Genomic DNA, 20,415 nt, shown 5'->3' on the forward strand with positions numbered 1-20,415 from the left:
TTACCAATCGAATCAAACACGAACTCTTTGACGAACCAAACACGAACTGTTCGCGAACAACAAACTTTTTTGACAGCTCTACACGTCACAAGCCGATTTTGATTCGAACTAAATCCATTTGAGCTGTCAGGAGCTCGGCTTAAAATAAATTCATTAACAACTTTTACCACGAGATCACCATTAGTTTTTTTGTTCACAATGTTGAAATCAGTAGATGAGAAAGTGAAATTCAAACCAAACTTAGAGCTGTTCGATCGAGAACTTTCTACAAAACACAATTAACGCCAAGATTTTGCAGAAAACGATTCAAGAGATTCAATGCAAAGCTTTGAATAGAAGCGTACAAAACTAGAAAATACAATTAACGCCAATATTTAAAGTTGAAAAACCTGAGAACGAGAAAAGGTTATGGAGCCCCACCACATCAAGAAATCCACCATGAAAAATGAGGAGAATTGTACAAATTACACTACACTTAAATCTCTCTACTCCATTTGGAAGTCAAGAACACTCCTACTCTTCTTCTTGACAAAAGAACAGTCGAACTCCAACATAACAAACAAAAAAGCCCGCAGTGAAACTGAAACTTAAAGCATCATACCGCTGAATTCAATCACTGGCGCCGTTGTGCGATGATAGGGCGTAATGGCCCTCCAACGGGCGTAGGGGCACTGTGCGCCAGACTTTGCATTGTCAAACGCTCGAGTTCTTGGACCTGTGCTCAACAAAATGGTGTTGTTCCTGGCTCCACATTGTCCAACACTTTGTCATATGACATGTACCGGGCGAGGCGGTGATCCTCCTCGATGCTGGGGTGCTTGCTACAAAAAAAAATGATTGGGGCAGTCCCCCCCAACCCAAACAGGAGTCATCCCCCTACCCCTCGTGCAGACTCACCATCAAGTTTGAATGGCAAAACTAAAGCTTTGAGCGTCCAATTGATCGCCACAATTAGACTCCACATCTTGTCACCATGTATTCGTTTTGTAATGATCAATGATAATGGAAGCAACTTTGTTGTATGAGTTTTTGTCATGGAATCTGGCTGCATTCGCATTGAACAATTTGTAAATTGAGTTAAATGTGGTTTAAGTAGTGCGTCTTCCATAGTTCCATTTCACTGGGGCTATATGTATGTATCTTTTATTTAATTTCTGCTGTCAGTATATTTCAGCTTTAGAGGGGCATCGTGTTATCTAGAATAATATTGTAGTATATTTCCATACTGTTTTCACCCTGTTATTATACTTCCATATCATCAATTAGAAACTAATTGCTGTAAATTGAATTGATGAAGGCTCAAAAGGAGTAGTGCTCTTTTTCCCGAGAATATAAAACATCTTGATTTGTTGTTTGCACCAGCTAATAATTTCAGTTTAGGGGGAGTATAATGTTTTCCTGTATGATATTGCTCATTTTTTTATCCTTTATCCATTTTGTTTTTATGACTCTTTGTTATGTATTTGGGAAAAATTAGGTCTGCAGTAAGCTGTCTGAGAAGTTTGGCAAACATGAGTTGGCGAAACCTAAACTGGCTATGCGAAGCCTTGCTACACCTGTGCGTATGTACGAGGGAATGGATGAGGATACAATTCCAAAGAAAGAAACAGAGTCTCTTGAAGGACCTATACTTTCTGAACGTGATCGTGCAAAGATAGAAAGAAAAAAGCGGAAAGAGGAGAGACAAAGAGAGGTGTGCACTTTAAAATTTTTATTATACTATGAATATTTTTATTCTCTTAATGTCACACACACACACATATACACATCTTTATCTGAAGTCATGATTGCCTGTTGCTATTTAGCTGAATAATCAGTTTCTATACAATTCAGTAAAGCATCCTATCAGGAAAACCGGGGACAAGTAATATTTTTTTGCAACCTTCTTTGTGATTCTCGTTTAATTTTTTGCACTGTACGCCAATTTTTTGTTGTTTAGGCCCAATTTCAAATGCATTTGGCAGAGATGGATGCTATTAAGCAAGGTATGCCTATTGTATGTGTCAATCATGATAGCGACAGTGGGGCAGCTATTAAGGATATTCATATGGAGAACTTCACTGTTTCTGTTGGTGGCCGTGATCTCATTAAAGATTGCACTGTGACCCTTTCTTTCGGAAGGCACTATGGTATGTTGCTTCTCTTTAGTTTTAACGGTATTTCCAACTCTGAGCTTGTGCCATTAGTTGGCGCTCTTTAGAAGTTAGGACATCATCAATCAGGATTCTCGGTACCTGGGTACATTTTACATATTTTATGCACATTTATGCAGTCAAATCTGTATCTCTTGGTGTCGTGTTCTGCTGATCCAGTGATTTATATACAAAACGATATTTAATTATGTAAATTTTCTGTTCAAAAACATTATTTGCTGCTGTAAGTTATGTTGCAATTGTAATAGATTTGAATTTTTTATGATAATATGATTTAGTTGTTAAAAAAGGGAAAAAGTATGCTTAATAGAAAATCTTTCTTTTCTTAAACATTGGGAGATTTATATCTGTTTTTATGCAAGTAACTGAACATGCTATATGCTTTTTGTAGTAGAAACTAGAAAGCTTAGCATTTTGACTAATCTATTATTTTTGCCGGTGCGCACCACAACGAGGCACTTTTTCTTTGAATAGCAAATATTTAACCCAATCTTTCATAACTTGAAACAGTTGCATATTATTGATACAAGAGTTATATTAATGTGTGTTTCTATCTTAGATAAATTTTGCGGGCTTAGTCTAACCTGATGCAATATCAGATAACAAAGCCTAGAAACTTGTTAACATGTACCAACGGGAGAAAGGAAAATGATGCTTTGGTATTATGCATCTTGCAACTTGGTGAATTTTATTTAAAAAGACGCAAGTTTTATGCTGTAATTACTGAAATAGTTACTCCTAGACAAGTTGTGATGGCATATCTAATCCTCCAACCGTTGAAGCTAAAAGGGACTTTAATTGCATGTGTACAAAAAAGTCTCCAGACTTGTCTACTTGGTTTTGAGCTCATTTATTAGCTTATCAGAAGTTGGGGATGTGTGTCTTATGAGTAGAAAGTGAAGAAATATTGGTCCTGCAAACTGAGTCAGAACTTTGACAGTATGCTTCTGTAGAATATGACTGACACCGATACAATGTTTAAAAATTTAAGGTAATTATACTCTATAGTAAAAAACAAACTATTTTTTGAACAAAGGATATACAAGGTGGAAGACTTCTAAACCCAAATGAAAATAAAATGTTAGGCAACCCACTAACCTTCTCTTGAGCTCATTTATTCTCTTGAAAATTTGTTTTTTTTAATCAAAACCCCTTAACCCAAACACTGTGATTATAAGGTATCCATAGAGATTTTAGGGCTCAACTTCAAAAGAAAATGGCTTAAGTATCTTTCCAATAGGCTGGACAGCAGTGGAAGGACGGGTTACAAGTCACTTGTTTGAGGGTCTAGTACTTGGAGCAAGAACCTGAAAATTTTAGGTTAAGAGTAACCAATCTTCAGATTATTTAGAGATTCTAGCCACCTGTCCTGATTTGAGTTGTCATTGAAGCATTAAATTCCAAATTGGCTGGCTGAATCTATTTTTTTATTCAAGAATTCACTTAAATTCTGAGCAATTATTTCCACGGATTTTATTACACGCTCTGAAATCAATGCTCATGCTATAAGAAAACAAAACCGTCTCTATGGGTTAGGATACAGCCTTGGAACAGCGGCTGAATTGAAAGCAGAGTGCCTTCCAATCCACTTTCTGATCAGAAGTCCACGCTAATTGTCACTGATCATTTAACCAAGATTTCTAAAATCTTCGTACCTGCGGTGTATTAAAAAATGTTAGGACGGTAGATTACTGAGGTACGTACAAAGAAGTACAAAGAGGGATTAAGGAAAACTGAGAACTTGTAAAATCGGGTGTTATTATTTCAAAACACGGCTGAATTGAAATTCAGTGACCCAAGAATTTGAACTGCTTCTATTGAGTTCTTCGTAACGGCACACTGGAGGAAAAACAGCTAGTCCGCACCGGCAAACCACCTTAGAAGGGCTTGGGACTCTAAGCAAACCAACATTGGCAAGATTTTGGATCCCAATATTGTTATTGCCTTTTCCCCACCTTTCCCAAACAAGGGGAAATCCACCCAAATATATGGAAATCCTTCCCTCAAAAATGAAAAACCTGAAACAAGCTCATCAAAAGACCCGGTGTATGAGTATTTATAGAAAACCTTAGTAACTGCAAGGAACTGTAATCACCATAATAGTACCGATTACTAAACTATCCTTCCTAAGGAAATATAAAATATAACTTTTAAAGTAATTTTATTAAAAAGATAACCTCATCTCCAACTATATCAATGACACCAGTAACTAATGACATGTGGAATTAGAAAGGGTAGACTGTGGGCTCCATCAAAAAGAGGTACAGACAAACTTGAGGATATTGCTCATATCTGCACCCTCACTTTATACAACGGTGTTGCAGGATAAAAGGTTGAAAGCTAACTAGAGTTGAAGTAAGACAAATCTACGATTAAAGTTATGGAAAGATTATTGCATGTTGTCTACTCTATTTATTTTAAAGTAGCATAGAACTCCAGAATTGCAGGTACCGACATGTATTTTCCTGTTAGAAAAAACATTTTATATGATTGGTTCAATATATTGGGAACAATTAGAAAGGCAATTTATGAATATGTATGGACTTGAGCCATTGAGAAGTTCAGCTGAAAATATTTTACATTTCGTGTTTTTTTTTTCTGTATATTCTATCTTTTTCAATGTACCGACACTCTGATATTCCTATAGAATGATCTCTGCTTACATTGCTTCATTGTTTTTTTAATTTGATGTTTTTGCTCAGGGCTTGTTGGAAGAAATGGTACTGGCAAAACTTCCTTCTTGAGGCATATGGCCATGCATGCTATAGAGGGTATCCCAAGGAACTGTCAAATTCTACATGTAGAGCAAGAAGTTGTGGGTGATGATACATCAGCGCTGCAGTGTGTTCTAAATTCTGATATTGAGAGGATTCAGTTGTTGGAAGAAGAAGCTAGTCTACTTGAACAACAGGTTCTATGCTATATTTACACAATTTGTTTCTTATTCTTTAGATAGTACTCGTTACTTTGTTGTCTGGCTCATTTTACACCATTTTTTACTGGCAATTACAATTTTGATGCTTTTCCTAAGATAAAGATAGTAACACACTTCTGTTCATCTTGAAGAGGGATTTCGAATATGAAGCAGAGATGGGGATGAAACATGGGAACTCGATTGGGAATGATAAGGAGATCATTGCAAGAAGGCTTGAGCAGATATATAAAAGACTTGAATACATTGATGCATATTCTGCAGAGTCTCGTGCAGCTTCAATTTTGGCGGTCAGTGATTTTTAGAACAATAATTCTCTCTTATGTTACCTAATATATTTAGGGTGATTTTGTAAAGTATAAATTATTGTTTGTGGTACTCTCACTCGAAGCGAAGTCAGCTGCTATAAATTATTGTTTGGGGTTAGTACTTGCTGCTTCTTTTTCCATGTATGGCACATCACTCTATGGTTTTGATGCTATTTTATAGCTTATTGATATTTAAAATTTGGAGGTTTATGATCCCAGGCCTCAAGATCAAAAGGTGCTAGAGCTAAAAGTCAACATTTCACCTGTTTAAAAATTTTTGAAATGTGTATGCCTTGCATCCAAAATCAGCAAGCCAATGACATGAAATAACTGGGAAAAACCAAACTAGTGCTAATTTTATTGATCTCCAAGTAAAACAACACGATACAAGGTTAATCTACAATTCGAGAGGAAAACCGTCTCTCTACACAACCTAGATGCCACTAGGAACAAGACTCCAAAGGGAAAACTGCAGGCAAACATGACATAAAGCAAACCCTAGCTACTTAGCCCTAATAAATATCCCTCAATGTCCCTTTAAAGTTTTTCCCCCAACAACTTCTAAAGTTTTCGTTCCCCTAAGTTGGGCTAACAAAGTCAGGCTGGTCTGGACCGGTTGCTCTTAGACCGGTGCATGTGCAGATCCCGGAAAAGCCGACGTAACTGGAAGAGTGGGCGTAGCAACACTCCCCTCCCAAAGAAGCGCCTTGTCCTCAAAGTGGAATTCTGTAAACTGGTTCTGGACCACATCATACGACTCCCTCATTGTTTTATAATCAGATGGATCTTTCCACCTAATCAGTATCTCTTTTGCTTCCGCCCCTCCTCGACGCACCCCTTCAATCTCCAATGGTTGAACCACCTCCATGTCCTCTGTTAGTGTCAGAGGTAGTGAAGATGAGGGCATGTCATCGCCATTAGCATGCTTCAATTGTGATAGTGAAAGACTGGTGCAATGATGATGAAGATGGTAGCTTCAGACGATATGCCAGTATGCCACTATCCCAATACATATTGTATTCTCGTAAGGTCGAAAGTATCGTGGAGAAATTTTCTCACTTCTCTTGGCTAATGTCTTCTACTGGCAAGGTCTCAGCTCAAATAAATCATGTCCTCGAGTTCAAAGTGTATCTCCCTCCTATGTCTATCAGCCTTCCTCTTCATGATTTGTTGAGCCCTCAATAGATGTCCCTTGATCTCTGCTAATATCCTGTCCCTCTCCTCCCAATACTGGTCTACACTGGATACCGGTGTAGTGTTATGCTCATATTGTATCAAGTGAGGTGGATCCCACAAATTCAAAATCATAAAAGGGTTGGTCTGTGCTACGGTGTGGCATGAAGTAGCTCATAGTATTTGATCCTAGACCTCGTAGGTACGTCTCCACACTCATTTTGACCACCTTTGCCTAGTCATTTGTCTGTGAATGATATGCTGTGCTTCTCCTTAGGGTTGTCCCTCGTAACCTGAACAGGTCCTTCTAGAAATGACTGAGGAACACATTACCCTTGTCTGATACACTGGATTTTGGAACACTATACAAAAAAAACTTTCCGCATGAACACAATAACAAATGAGACAACATTGTAAAGGTGGCGTAATGGGATGAGATACTCATACTTGCACATACGATCCACTATCATTAATATTATCGCAAACCCCTCTGAGAGTGACAACCCCTTTATCACCTCCTCCCGAACATTCTTAGGTAAAGCTAGGGTAGCAATAATCCTCTTGATGCTATAGTCAAATAGCCATCTCGTCGATACACACCGCACACCACCACCATGCTCTCTACATATCTACATATCCCCACCTAGTATGGCTCTTTCAATAGTTGATTGTATATCTTCTGTACCCCCGAGTTTCCCCAATTGCACTGTCCTTGGTAGCAATTCTGCCTTTATTTTTCTTAACCCTTTATACTGCCTGCTCTCTCATCTCATAGCTTTTCGATCTAGGACCAATGATAACGATAATATTGTCAGCTGGGGCCTCTCCATCTTTCTCGACAACAACTTTATTCTCCAATCCTGAGGGTTATTGAGTCTCAAAATCATATTCTAGTAATTTGGGTAGCCATCTCTAATGCTCTTCAGTCGTCATCATTTGCTCCAGAAGATAATTTAAGCTCCTTTGATTTGTTCTGACGAGAAAGTGTCGCCTCAATAGGTAGTGTGATTTGAGTCTCGCCCTTAGCTGTGTGCACCTGTATGAAGTAGGCAATCCATCGATGGTCCTGCACTAGTACTGCTCTCAATTTGTATCTTGACACATGTGTTTCTACCACAATTGGTCTATTGAAGTATGGAAGATCTAATACCAGAATGATGGTCATGTCATTTTTAGATGTTCCTAGGCATGTGCTGTTGTTGCTTCCCCTCATTTGAAATTATCTATCTTCAACTACTCCGCTAGCAACCATGTTATTGTGTCATACCCCCTCACAAATTTTCGGCAGTATTCAGTGAGACTTAGGAACCTTCTCAACTCTTTCAAACTGTTTATTCCACCATAGTTTTGACCTTGGAATGTTCCACTGCTACTCCTGTCTTGGTCATCACATGCCTGGGCACTCCACTTGTAATTATGGAAAAGAACAGTTCTCAAGTTGACATGCAACTGGTGTTCCCTCAATGTCTCCAAGGCTGTCCTCAGGCGCTCCACATGTTGTCTTTGTATAACTGTAAATCATAATGTCATAGAGTAAACAACATCACCCGGTGACCGCCACACCTCTACATACAACATTTAACCCTAGGATCAAGTGGCAAGATTCTACCCAGTGGAGCAGCCAAACTGACTCCGTCTGAGGAGAACTAGTTCAGGGTGGAGAACAACTGAATTCAACCAACACTCCCAAATTCGTCCCAGCCAGGAAGTGCGTCAAGTAATAGTTTTGGGCACAGTACATTGAATTTGCCCAAATAAAAAAAATGATATCTTTCAGTGAGCAGGGAACAATTGAAGAAATGAGGAGTGATATAGAAGATAATGAAAACTTTAGAGAGTAGTCTCACTTTCAACTGATGAGGAAGAGGCACTATTGATTCAAGTCGAGCCCATGAGATATATTCCAGTTGCATGAACATTGGTTGTTCTAGAAGGTAGTGAGTTTGAGGAGCTAATACCAGAAAAAGCATAATCCTTGTTGAGGGAGTTAGCAGATGCCTTGACTAATAGTTTACCTCTTGAGTGGTTACCACGAAGATAGATTCAACACGCCAAAAGCCTCGTTCCATTATTTTTTTATGCTGAACCAACTCGACAATGGGATGCAACCAGCCTAGTACTAAAAGTTGCAAATATATATTACTTGATGGTTATATTCTAGGTTTGCTGGAATACTTGTTTATGTGTAGTTCAAACTCATGTTGTGTCAAAAAAGGATGATTATCTATTCTATGAGGAAAAATTTTGGAATGACGTACGCATTTCAAAATTTTCTTGGATTCACGTGAGCATAGATTTTATAGCGGGACTTTTTTAGCCACAACTGTGCAATAACTTTGTTATGGCGGTAGATCAATTTCATAAATCTACATAGAAGAAAAAGAAGCTTCTCCTAGTTGGGGAGAATGATGTAGGATGCGTCACAATACCATAACTCGGTGGTACGCGGCTCCGTGATTGAGGAAATCAAACCCGTCCGAATAAATTTTATTATTTGTTATTTCATTTACTTTGTTTTCAAAATGTTTCCTTCATTTTTTTTTCCTTTTCCAGTTCTCACCTGCTAATCTTGTTTCAATTGAAATGATTTTCTATTATGGAGCTCTTCTTTATTTGTATTTTCTGCTTTGGCGTAGCTAGTTTGAGTTTATGTATTTTGAGAGTTTAATCTTTGATTTTATATTCTTTGGAGTGTTGTATCATTTTCCTATTGCAATTTTTGTGCCTCTATCTTGCTTAGGAACATGCGGCGAACATCCTCCTCGTTTATATCTTGCTCTTTCACCTTGCAACTTTCTGATTTTAGCCGGGTCAACTACTAAACGACACCTCTGTCATTCCAAACACTGTCGATCTTACATATTTTCATTCCCTCGCCACTCCACAACTTCCTCCTCGCAAAATTATCTTCCCAAATACGTTGTAGGAGCTCTAGAATGGTATCACCTTACTTTTAATTATGATTATATTTAAATTATGAACATATCATCATACTCAACTTATTATATTTTGAAATTGAGTCAAATTTTCTAAATTAATACTATTTTTTTTAAATTTATTCCATAATATAAGACAAACTTTAAATAAAGAGAAATTCTTTTTTTTTCCTTCCATTAATTATAAACTCTATTTAAATTTTAGATTGTTATATTATTCCACGTTGAATCTCTCTTTCCTGTAATATTGTTATATTAATAAAATGTTTCATTTTTATTGTCGTATTAGTAAAAAAAGAAGCTGAGGAGGCTTTAAAGAAAACCCTTGGTGGAAAATTGATAGGACCTGATGATATCCCAATTAAAATGTGGAAATATTTAGGAAATTTGAGAGTTTCTTGGCTTACTAACCTCTTTAATATTATTTAATAATTAAAAAGATGCCTTAGTGGAGGAAGAGTGTTTTGATTCCCATTTTTAAGAATAAAGGGGATGCACAAGAGTGTGCAAATTATAGAGGACATAAGTTGATGTGTCGTACTTTAAAATTTTAGGAGAGGGGAATTGAATATAGGTTAAGACGTTTGACATAGATTTCTCATAATGAGTTTGGATTTATGCCGGGTAGGTTTACTATAGAAGCTACACTTTTATTGAGAGGTTTAATGAAGAAGTATAGAGAGAATAAAGAGGATATACATATGATCTCCATTGATTTAGACAATGCTTATGGTAATGTTCATGAGATATTCTTTGGAGAGTACTAGAGAAAAAAAAGTATTGATATGAATTTTATTCAAGTCATTAAAAATATGTATACTAGAACTGTTACTTGTGTTCGATTGACCAAATATTTTCCTATTTTAGTTGGATTATATCAGAGATCAACTTTAAGCCCATATCTTTTTTGCTTTAGTTATGGATGCTCTTACTGGATATTTACAGGACGATGTGCCTTGGTGTATGTTTTCGCTGATGATATTCTTCTTGTAGATAAGACTAGAGAAAGAGCTCAGGAAAAACTTGATTTATGGAGGTCTACATTGGAGTCTAAATGCATTCATTTGAGTAAAACTAAAGTTGAATACATGGTATGTAACTTTAGTAGTAATCGCTCTAGTGACAGAGTTTTAATTATGGTTGATCAAACTGTTAAAAGGTGTGAATGCTTTAGATATCTCAGGTTTATTGTTCAAAGTGATTGTGATATAGGTGGAGATGTTATTAGAGATGTTATTAGTAGAATTCAAAAATTGGTTGGTTGAGGTGGAGGAATGCTTCGGGCCTATTGTGTGATAGAAAAGTACCGCTTAGATTGAAAGGAAAATTTTATAAGATGGTGTTGAGTTCTGCTATACTCTATGGCGCAAAATGTTAGCCTTTAAAAGAGAAGCGTAAAACTAACTTTAGTGTTGCCTAAATTAGAATGCTTAGGTGGATGAGTGGCTTCACTTAGAGAGACAAAAGGCGAAATGAATATATCAAATTGGTTGGTCATATTAAATGTCGGCCATTTAATGATTTGGTTAGGAGAGTAGATGTTTGAAATTCGACTCATGTTAAGAAAGGCAGAGGTAGGCCTAGAAAGACTTAGGGATATTGTATAAAAAATTATCCTAATTTATTAGAATTAAATGAAAATATGACACTCAGTAGGACACAATGAAGAAAAGGATTCATGTAGCCGACCCACTTAGTGGGCTAAAGGCTTGTTATTGTTGTTGTTGAAACTGCAAGGAGCAACTTATATCATATAAATAGATTTTACGTTTCAAATTGCATCATAGAAGTTCTTAGATTTTTTTTTTTTGGAATTTTTACCTTAAATCTGTAATCTTCTTTGAAAAATATCATCAACCTCATTTTCTTGTTTTACTTTTATCTTCTTTGCGAAATCCTTTTTTTTTTCTTCTTGAATAATTTTTCTTCTTTATACCAATCCTAATATGCTTTTTAAGAATTTTATAACTATAACTAGGACTTATTCTTGGTTCAACTTTATTTTTGAATTAGAACTAGAGGGGCAAGTGGGCAACCCTAACTTTTTGGATCTCATTGCATTTTGTGAAATTCACTTTGCTTGTTCATTGCTAGCATTGGCCTTCGATGCTCATATGATTATGTGCTTGTGCTTTGCTTGCAAGCCACAATATCAAGCCTCGTGCTTGTGCGTAGGCTTGCTAGTTGCGCTCGCCTAATTTGAATTTTACTCCCACGCTCGCTTTCAATCTTCTTTCTTTATCTCACACACTCACATCCACTTCTTTGCTCGATCCCCTTTTGAGCTCTTTAAAACAAAACTGACTAGCATCTGTTCAGTTGCCATTGCTAGGCAGTTCAACTTTTTTTTAGAAATACTGCAAGTATAACTTATGACTTGCCATATGTTTCAAATTACTTCAATTCAATTCTTATTCTATTGCCATCAGGCTAAGATCAATAATAGAAAAATATTAATTATATTAACTAATTTTGAACTATTATTTAATATTTCATATAGTTTTAATTTATGGTACTAATTCTTAATACCACATTATGTTTAAATATGCTAGAACTATATAAAATATGGAGTATTTGCTTTGAGCTATGTTTAATCTGTCAGGGCTGTGCTTATACTGTATATGCCACCAGCTTTTTAATTCGTGCAATTTATACATCTCTTTAACTTTAGTTCCTGTACCTCTGCTATTTTATACTAGCATGTTCATGGTTAAGTTATTCTTGATTTGTGCCTTGTAATAATTTCCATCTTCTTAACTTCCATATTTCTATTCCATTGCCCGACTTATGAAAATATTGCAGGGCCTTAGCTTCACTACAGAAATGCAGAAGCGGCCCACTAAAGCTTTTTCTGGTGGATGGCGCATGCGTATAGCTCTCGCCCGTGCTTTATTTATTGAGCCTGATTTGCTATTACTTGATGAACCCACGGTATTGTATTTTCAGTGAGTCGTGTCACTCGAGACTGCTTAGCTCAAGTAAACACTATTAACTTATTTGCAGAACCATCTGGATCTTCATGCTGTATTGTGGCTAGAGTCATACCTTACAAAATGGCCAAAGACATTTATTGTGGTTTCTCATGCCAGAGAGTTTTTAAATACGGTATAAGCTTATAAATTATCATTTTAGTTAACTTGGTAAAAATGTCTTTACTCCTGACTTGTTTTGTGATATATATCTGCAGGTAGTTACGGACATCCTCCATTTGCATGGACAAAACTTGACTACATACAAAGGAGACTATGACACATTTGAGAGGACTAGGGAGGAGCAGCTAAAAAATCAACAGAAGGCATTTGAGACTAATGAGAAGGCCAGGGCTCATATGCAGGTCCAAAATTTTCTTATTTTGCTTGGCACCTCACGAATTTGGTCATTTTGTAATTTTTTTTTCTGTACTTGATTTATGTTATTGAAAATTATTCTCCATTAAAGCTCGAGTAAATATTACATGCTTTGTTCTATATTTGAAGTTTGTCACTACCTAACAATGTTATTTTCTGAAGGTTCTAACGGCCAGTTCATAGTATTTTGTATGCTATTTCAGAGTTAGAAAAGCTTAAAAATTGTAGGTGTTTAAGTAGTTTATGATGACATCCAATTGAGGAGATTTGGGCATCATAGAAATATGTTTTAGCCTTATTGAAATTTATGTATAATGGCATCCTTTTTAGTGACACTAATAATCCGGGAAGCATTTCATCAGAGAATAATATGTATTTGGGCAGCGTTGTTTCAAATTCTAATTTTGAATTCACAAGTGATAATTGCACTTGCAGGAAGGATACAGTTTGAAAAGGGATCCTAGCCTGAACACATAAATATTGCAATTCTGGCCTCATTATCAAAATACTCTTTGATTTATGAAAGCGACTTCTCTTCAATGATGTTTTATTTACATGTTTTTTTCACTAGCAGGTTGATTATGTGATATTTGTTCTCTTACCTAAGCTTTTCTCTGCAGGCTTTTATTGACAAGTTCCGTTATAATGCAAAGCGTGCATCCCTTGTGCAGTCCAGAATTAAGGTGTTACCATTTTCTTAATTTGATTTTATTTTATTTTTTGGTTTCACTATCTGCCAGTTGATTCATTTAAGTCTGATGCCTTTGAGTTTTAAATGTCAGCTAAGTTACTTCACTGATTCCTCATTAATTTTGAGTTCACAGATAAGCTGCTTGTATTTTTGGGTGTATGTATCTATTGAATTCATCTTAACATGTAGTTTATTTATGTACTTTTCCTGATTAAATCTCGATATAGAAATCATTAGCTCACTATAATTATACCCCCTCCCCTGGAATTTGCCCTTACAGGAGCATGAACGTGCTCTGTGTTGGCTGTCATCTGAAAAATCAGCCTGTGAATTTGGCTATATCAGGACCTTTCTATGCTTATGTGTTTTTCATCAAAAATTTTAAATAAATGTTGAATGTTTCAGGCATTGGATCGGATGGGCCATGTGGATCAAGTCATCAATGACCCAGAGTATTCCCTCCTTTGGTGTTTATACATTTTGTTTTACTGATAAAAATTAAATGGACTTCAGTCTTCCAGTTTTTACATGGTAGTTTAACTTTTTTTTATTGCTTTTATGTCTTCTAATCACATGGTTAATGTTCATAATTACAGCTATAAATTTGAGTTCCCAACACCAGATGATCGACCTGGTCTACCAATTATAAGTTTCAGGTATTTTTTTCAACTTCAACCATAATAAGTTTTTTTTTTTTTTTTTTAACTTGTTTTAATAGTTGATCTGATGTAATGAATTTCTCAAATTTCTTGTCGTACTTTTTTTTTTTCATTTTCTTTTGTCTTGACTTGAGACCTGCAGTACATGCTTTCAAAGCCTAATCGAACCTAAACTTTTCAGTGACTTTACTTCGCTCAGGATAATGGAATTTAAATAAATGAACTTGTGAATAGTTTTTGATGGTGCTTTAATTGAGTGCTGGAGTACAATTTTTAGTCTTGATTGCTCTTAAAAATTAGGCTGTATTAGTTTCACAAGGCAATGAAATAATCTTAAGGCTATCTTATAGAGTTCATAATGCGGGCTCCCTCCGTGGGCACTATAGTAGCATGAGCTTTGTTTGACTTATGGGTTTCTGTTTTATTGAAGCCGGCTTGCGATTTTGTTTTGGTTTTGATTCGTTCTATTCGTTATTGAGGTTATTATGTTGACTTGAGATTTTTGAGCATTATACCTTTCATAATTTGTTGTTCTTTTAGCGTCACTTGCATGCGTGCTGCTACCATGGCCTTTTGTTTTATGATTTTCTATAATTATTGTCATTTTGCATTGTTTATCTGTTTGATTTTATGGATGAACCAACTAATCTTTCTTTGAATCTTGAATATATTTTTGGTTATAATTATTGGTTATAAATAGAGATGCATGAGGCGTGCGAAAAAAGTTATTCCGTTTATTTTCTATATTGGGTTATATTGCTCCTCTTTATTTGAGCTTTGGTTGTATGCATTTTTAGCATGATGTGGTTGTAAACTGCTGCTTTTTAGGGATGCCATCTCTTATCAAACTTGAAACCTTATTGTTACTTTTTTATTTTTTTTTCTTATTCTAACTTTCTTTTCTCTAATTTGTGATTGGTTTTCCTTTCATAGTTAAATATTTTCAAAATTCGAACAAATTATTTTTTTCAATTATGATGTGCGTTTGGAATGTGTATTTATTTGTTGATCATGAATTTTTATGCATTTATTTCTCTTGAATCTGTTATCTTTTCCATGAAGTCTTACATAGATGTATATTTTTTATTTAAGGAGGCGGGCGTCTTATCTTTAATAAAAAATTGTAGACTATGAATGTTGAGTTGGTGTGCTTGATTTGTGCAATACATTATTATATAGTTGCATTGGAAAATTCCTTGACCCTAAGGTATCATAGTTGGTATTATTGCTTGTGGGTGCATCATCACGTCAACTAGAATTTGGCTCAGTCAATCTATAACATAATAAGTTGATGATATTATAGTATTATATTCAATGGGAGACATAATCTTAAAGTTTTAACAAATTGGATCAATGAAGAACGTTTTTCTTGTGCAGAAATAGTTCTTTTTTGACTTGATTTTCAGATCCTAAAAATGTGCTACTATGATTGGTGATATTGAAACCTGGAACACATTTCTTTGTTTAACCCTTAAAGAAGGTTTGAAGGAAATAGTCAATGAACTTGCAATGTCTATTGCCCAGATTGGGAGCTTTCTTTGAATGTTGCGATTTATTTAATTCTAAACAAGTTGAATTTACTAAAATAAAAATAATAGGACATGCTTCATAGTATTAGCAAATTATTGCTGCTAAATTTACATTGATTGATATGAAACAAAAATTCCTAGGAGTAATATTTATCTTTTAATGGCACATGATCAATTTAAGAATTTTAAATTAGTTGATTCTTGTGTATTTGGATTTTTTTGTTGAGTTTAATGTTCTTGCTGCAAGATATATTTTGCTACCATTTTATTTTTTATTAAAAGTTTAGGAGAGAAGAAATTAAACATGAGTTAGAGTACAATTTTTTAGTAGAAATTACATAAGGCCTTTTGTTGTGCTTTAGAGTTTGATAAATATTAAAGTGTTTTTTTAGGAATACTACAGCTATGTTTAATATCCCTGAAGGATAATAGTTATTATCTCCTTTAAAGCTTGTCAAACATGATTTAAATTAGAATCTCATACGCACTGAAACCAAAATCAACAAACAAATGACACAAAATAAGTTGTAAAATCCAAATTAGGAATAATTTTAGTGATTTCCAAGCAAAACAATAAGATACCAGGTTGTTCTACTATTCAAGAGGTAAATTGTCTCTTCACAAACCCTAGACGCCTCTAGGAATAAAAACTCCTAAGGAAAAAATTGCAGGAAAACGTAACATAAAATAATCCCCGGCTAATTAGCTTTAATAAATACTCCCCAAGATAAATTCAAACTTTCCCCCCAAAACCTCCCTTACTTTTCTCTCCTCTCATACGTGATTAGTGTCTTCACGGGTCCCACACAGGGGCTGGTTGCTCACTGGTTTTGCTTAGCTGGCCAGGGTCAAAACGGTCCAGGAGGACCGACGTATCAATACTCCTCTCTCAAAAAAACACCTTTTCCTCATGATGGAATGATGAAAATTATTTCTGGATCACTTCATAAGGTTCCCAAGTTGCTTTATAATTTGACAGATCTTTCCATTTAATCAATATTTCCTTTAGTGTACTCCCTTTTACATTCAAAGGTTCCAAAATCATTTCCATGTCCTCTGTCAGCGTCAGAGATTGTGAGGATGAGGGTCTGTGTCCTTTGATAGCATGCCTTAGCTGTGATATATGAAATACTTGATTCAATGATGAGGATGGTGGTAACTTTAGTCGGCATGCTACTGTCCCAATGCGTGCCACAATCTTATAGGGTCCAAAATAATGTGGGGAAATCTTCTCACTTCTCCTTGCCAGTGTTTTTTGTTAGTAAGGTCATAACTTCAAATAAATGATGTCATTAGGTTCAAATTGTACCTCCTTCCCATTTCCATCCGCCTTCCTTTTTATGTTTTGTTGGGCCCTTAGTAGATGTCCATTGAGTTTTGTCAATATCTTCTCCGTCTTTTCCAAATATCGGTTCACATTGGATATTGGTGTAGTACCATGCCCATAGTGTATCAAGTGTGATGGATCCCGCCCATATAAAATCTTGAAATGAGTGGTTCAGGCTACAATATGGTATAAGTGTTGTACCATTTCTCAACTCAAACAAGCCACTTCGCTCAAAGTTTTGGCGCATCTGTTTCAAAACAATGCATGTACATTCTTACACTCCTGTCGACTGCCTCCATTTTACCATCTGGTTGGGGATGATATGCTGTGCTTCTCTTTATGATCATCCATTGTAACCTGAATAGTTTCTTCTAGAAATTGTTGAGGAACACCTTGTTTCCGTCTAATATAATAGATTTCAGAACACCATGCAGACAAACCGCATCCCGTATGAACACCGTGGTGGCTGAGACAACCGTGTAAGAGTGCCATAATGAAATGAAGTGTACATACTTGCTCAGAATATCCACTACCACCATTATCACCATAAAGCTCTTTGATCGTGATATCCCCTTTATAAAATCCATCGTCGCCTTCTCCTAAACCTTCTCGGGTAAAGCTACGGGCTGCGATAACACTCCAGGTGCCACAGTCAATTACTTGTGCTGTTGGCACGCATCGTATCTCGCCAATATGTCCTCTACATCTTTATGCATCCCCAACTAGTATAGCTCTATCAATAGTCGACACTGCATACGTTATGTAGCGCTGCTGTGAACTTTTGCAACAATTTCGGGATGCACTCTAATGTCCTCTGTAACACAAATCATCTCTAATAGAGTGGTCGTTGTCCCCTCAATGCATATCCTGGATGATTGTTCGTATCCTGTAACTCTGTCCTAATTTTCTCAGCCCTTTATCCTGCTCGTTCTTCTGCCTCAGGTTTTCCCAATCTAGTACTAGTGGTACTGATGATGTTGTTAGTTGGGACTCTTCTAATTTTCTTGGTTGTGCATCTGCAGCTTTATTCTTTAATCTTGGGCAACTGTGGATCTCAAAATTATATCCAATTAACTTGGATAGTCTCCTTTGATGTCCTTCAGTCACCATCATCTGCACTACTGATATTTCAAGCTCCTCTGATATGTCCTGATTATAAAGTCTCTCCCTAACAGATAGAGACACCACTTCTGATTGGCCAACGAATAATCATCATTTCCCACTCGTACATGGATTTGAGTTTTGCCTTGGCCGCGAGCACTTGGCTAAAATAGCCAATAGGTCACTAGTCCTTATGAGAACTACCCCGATTCATACCTTGACACATCGGTCTCTACCATAAATGGCCTTCTGAATTCTAAAAATGCTGATAGCAAAATGCTGGTCATGGCTCCCTTCAGTTGTTCAAAGCTTGTGTTGCTGATTCTTCTCCCTTGAAATTGTCTTTCTTCTGCTGCTTTGTCAGTGGCCATGCTATCGTGCGATTCCTTTTTATAAATTTTTGGTAGTACTTGGTGGGGCCTAATAATCCCCTCATCTCCTTCAAGCTTCTTGGCAAAGTTCAGTCCAACATAGCTTCGATCCTGGATTGATCCACTACTACCCTTGCCTCGGTCATCATATGCTCTAAGTACTCCTCCCGTGACTATGCAAAAGAACTTTTTTTCACGTTAGTGCACAACTGGTACTCTCTCAACATCTCTAATACTGTACTCATGTGTCCTAGATGCTCTACTCTGTAAGATTGTGATACCGGAGGTAATCTTAATCTCAAATAAAAACAAAAATATTATTTATGAATTCCAAACATATTACTAACATGACACTTGAAAAGTAGGATGTTTTGAAAATTAAACATAAACAACATAAACAATAAAAGTTATCCGCGGATGACAACGATGACGGAGGCTGTTGAATGGTTGGTTGGCAGCTAATGGTAGATGGCCGCGGCTGAACTGATGTGGCAGGAAGGGCTGCCACTGGGAGATGAGTGCGGTTGTTGGAAGAGGCTTGGATGGTGGTTTGCAACTATAGGTGAGGGGATGCAGTTACTAGAAGTGGGCTGGAAGGTGGCTAGCGGTAGGGGAGGGGGTGTGGTTGCTGGAAGGGGGCTGTGGGTTGGACGGCAACAGGAAGTGGTGTCCTTGAAGGGTTGGACACCACTTGAAACATGTGTCACTGGTTGGGCAAGAGCAGGATGTAGTCTGGTGAACACCCCGAAAACGGATGACGTGGGTTGGACAACAGGCGGAAATGGGATAGCATGATTTGGACAACAATCGAATGGTGGTTTACGACTGCTAGAAATTGGGCTGAAAGGACCGCGAAAGGATAAATGTCTCGTCGGGGTCAATCTATAGTCGGAGCATCACTCGAACCTTTGTCAAAAGTCACCACTTTGGACAAGTTACAATGGAACAACTTCTCGTATGGTACAGGCATCAGAGAGAAGAATATCTCAAAGGGAGCAACTGAAATCAACAATCATCAAAACTGTCTTCCTCTTAGCAAACAACATGTATAAATAAAAGGGGGGATTGATAGATTAGACAAGAAATAAAGATGGGGTGATGGGAAATGAAGGAATTCAAAATTAGGATAGAAGAGGAGGTGTAAATAAGGTGGGCAATGAATAGGTAGGAGACTCTTTATGGAAGGGAGTGAAAAGGAGAGAGGAGGAAGCTAAAAAGGAAAAGAGGAGCTGTAACTGTAACAGCTACAGTAACGTCCGTGGTACTACAGTTGCTATAGTATCGCATTCAAGATAAGCTTCCATGTCAATCTATCAGGGTTGGGGTAGATTCGACTTCATCCGTCGAAGTTTTTTTTTTTAAAGGGCAAAAAAATGTTGGTAGGATAGCTTCGGTAGGAGTGGATGTTAGAAAACCCTAGGATAAGACTAGGTTTAGACTAACTCTGATATCAAATGATACCGAAGGTAACCCAAACCACAAATAGAAACGAAAGTATTATTCCTAAATTCCAAAAAGATTACAAACATGATGCTTGAAAAGTAGGAAGTATTGACAACCAAATAAGAGCAACATAAACAATAAGAGATATCCGCGGGGGATAACGGGAATGGAGACTGTTGTACGGTGGGTTGGCGGCTGATGGAAGATGATTGCGCCTGAGGGGAGGTGGCAGGAGGGAAAGGCTGTCGCTAAGAGATGACTGCGGCTGCTGAAAGAGGCCTGAATGGTGGTAGATAGCTTTAGGAGAGGGCGCGATTGCTGGAAGAGGGCTGCAAAATGGCTGATGACTGTAGGGGAGGGGTTGTGGGCTGGACGACAGGAGGAAGCAATGTCCTTGAAGGGTTGGACAACAACTGGAACTTGTGTCGGAGGCTGGGCAGTGGCA

The 20,415-nt window shown here is 36.9% G+C and overlaps 1 protein-coding gene across 2 annotated transcripts in view; it reads left to right on the plus strand.

Annotated features, from left to right (window-relative positions):
- Positions 1–20,415, plus strand: part of LOC110026029 (ABC transporter F family member 3) — a 76,772-nt gene that overhangs the window by 3,818 nt on the left and 52,539 nt on the right. For both annotated transcript variants that reach the window (XM_020726781.1, XM_020726790.1), the window contains exons 2-11: positions 1,478–1,693; positions 1,940–2,129; positions 4,856–5,064; positions 5,220–5,375; positions 12,305–12,433; positions 12,506–12,607; positions 12,690–12,836; positions 13,470–13,532; positions 13,946–13,992; positions 14,137–14,196. In XM_020726781.1, the coding sequence (XP_020582440.1) occupies positions 1,478–1,693; positions 1,940–2,129; positions 4,856–5,064; positions 5,220–5,375; positions 12,305–12,433; positions 12,506–12,607; positions 12,690–12,836; positions 13,470–13,532; positions 13,946–13,992; positions 14,137–14,196 (1,319 nt within the window). The remainder of the gene's footprint in view (positions 1–1,477; positions 1,694–1,939; positions 2,130–4,855; positions 5,065–5,219; positions 5,376–12,304; positions 12,434–12,505; positions 12,608–12,689; positions 12,837–13,469; positions 13,533–13,945; positions 13,993–14,136; positions 14,197–20,415) is intronic.

This window comes from Phalaenopsis equestris, unplaced genomic scaffold (genome assembly GCF_001263595.1).
Source record: "Phalaenopsis equestris unplaced genomic scaffold, ASM126359v1 Scaffold000002, whole genome shotgun sequence".
Lineage (NCBI taxonomy): Eukaryota > Viridiplantae > Streptophyta > Magnoliopsida > Asparagales > Orchidaceae > Phalaenopsis > Phalaenopsis equestris.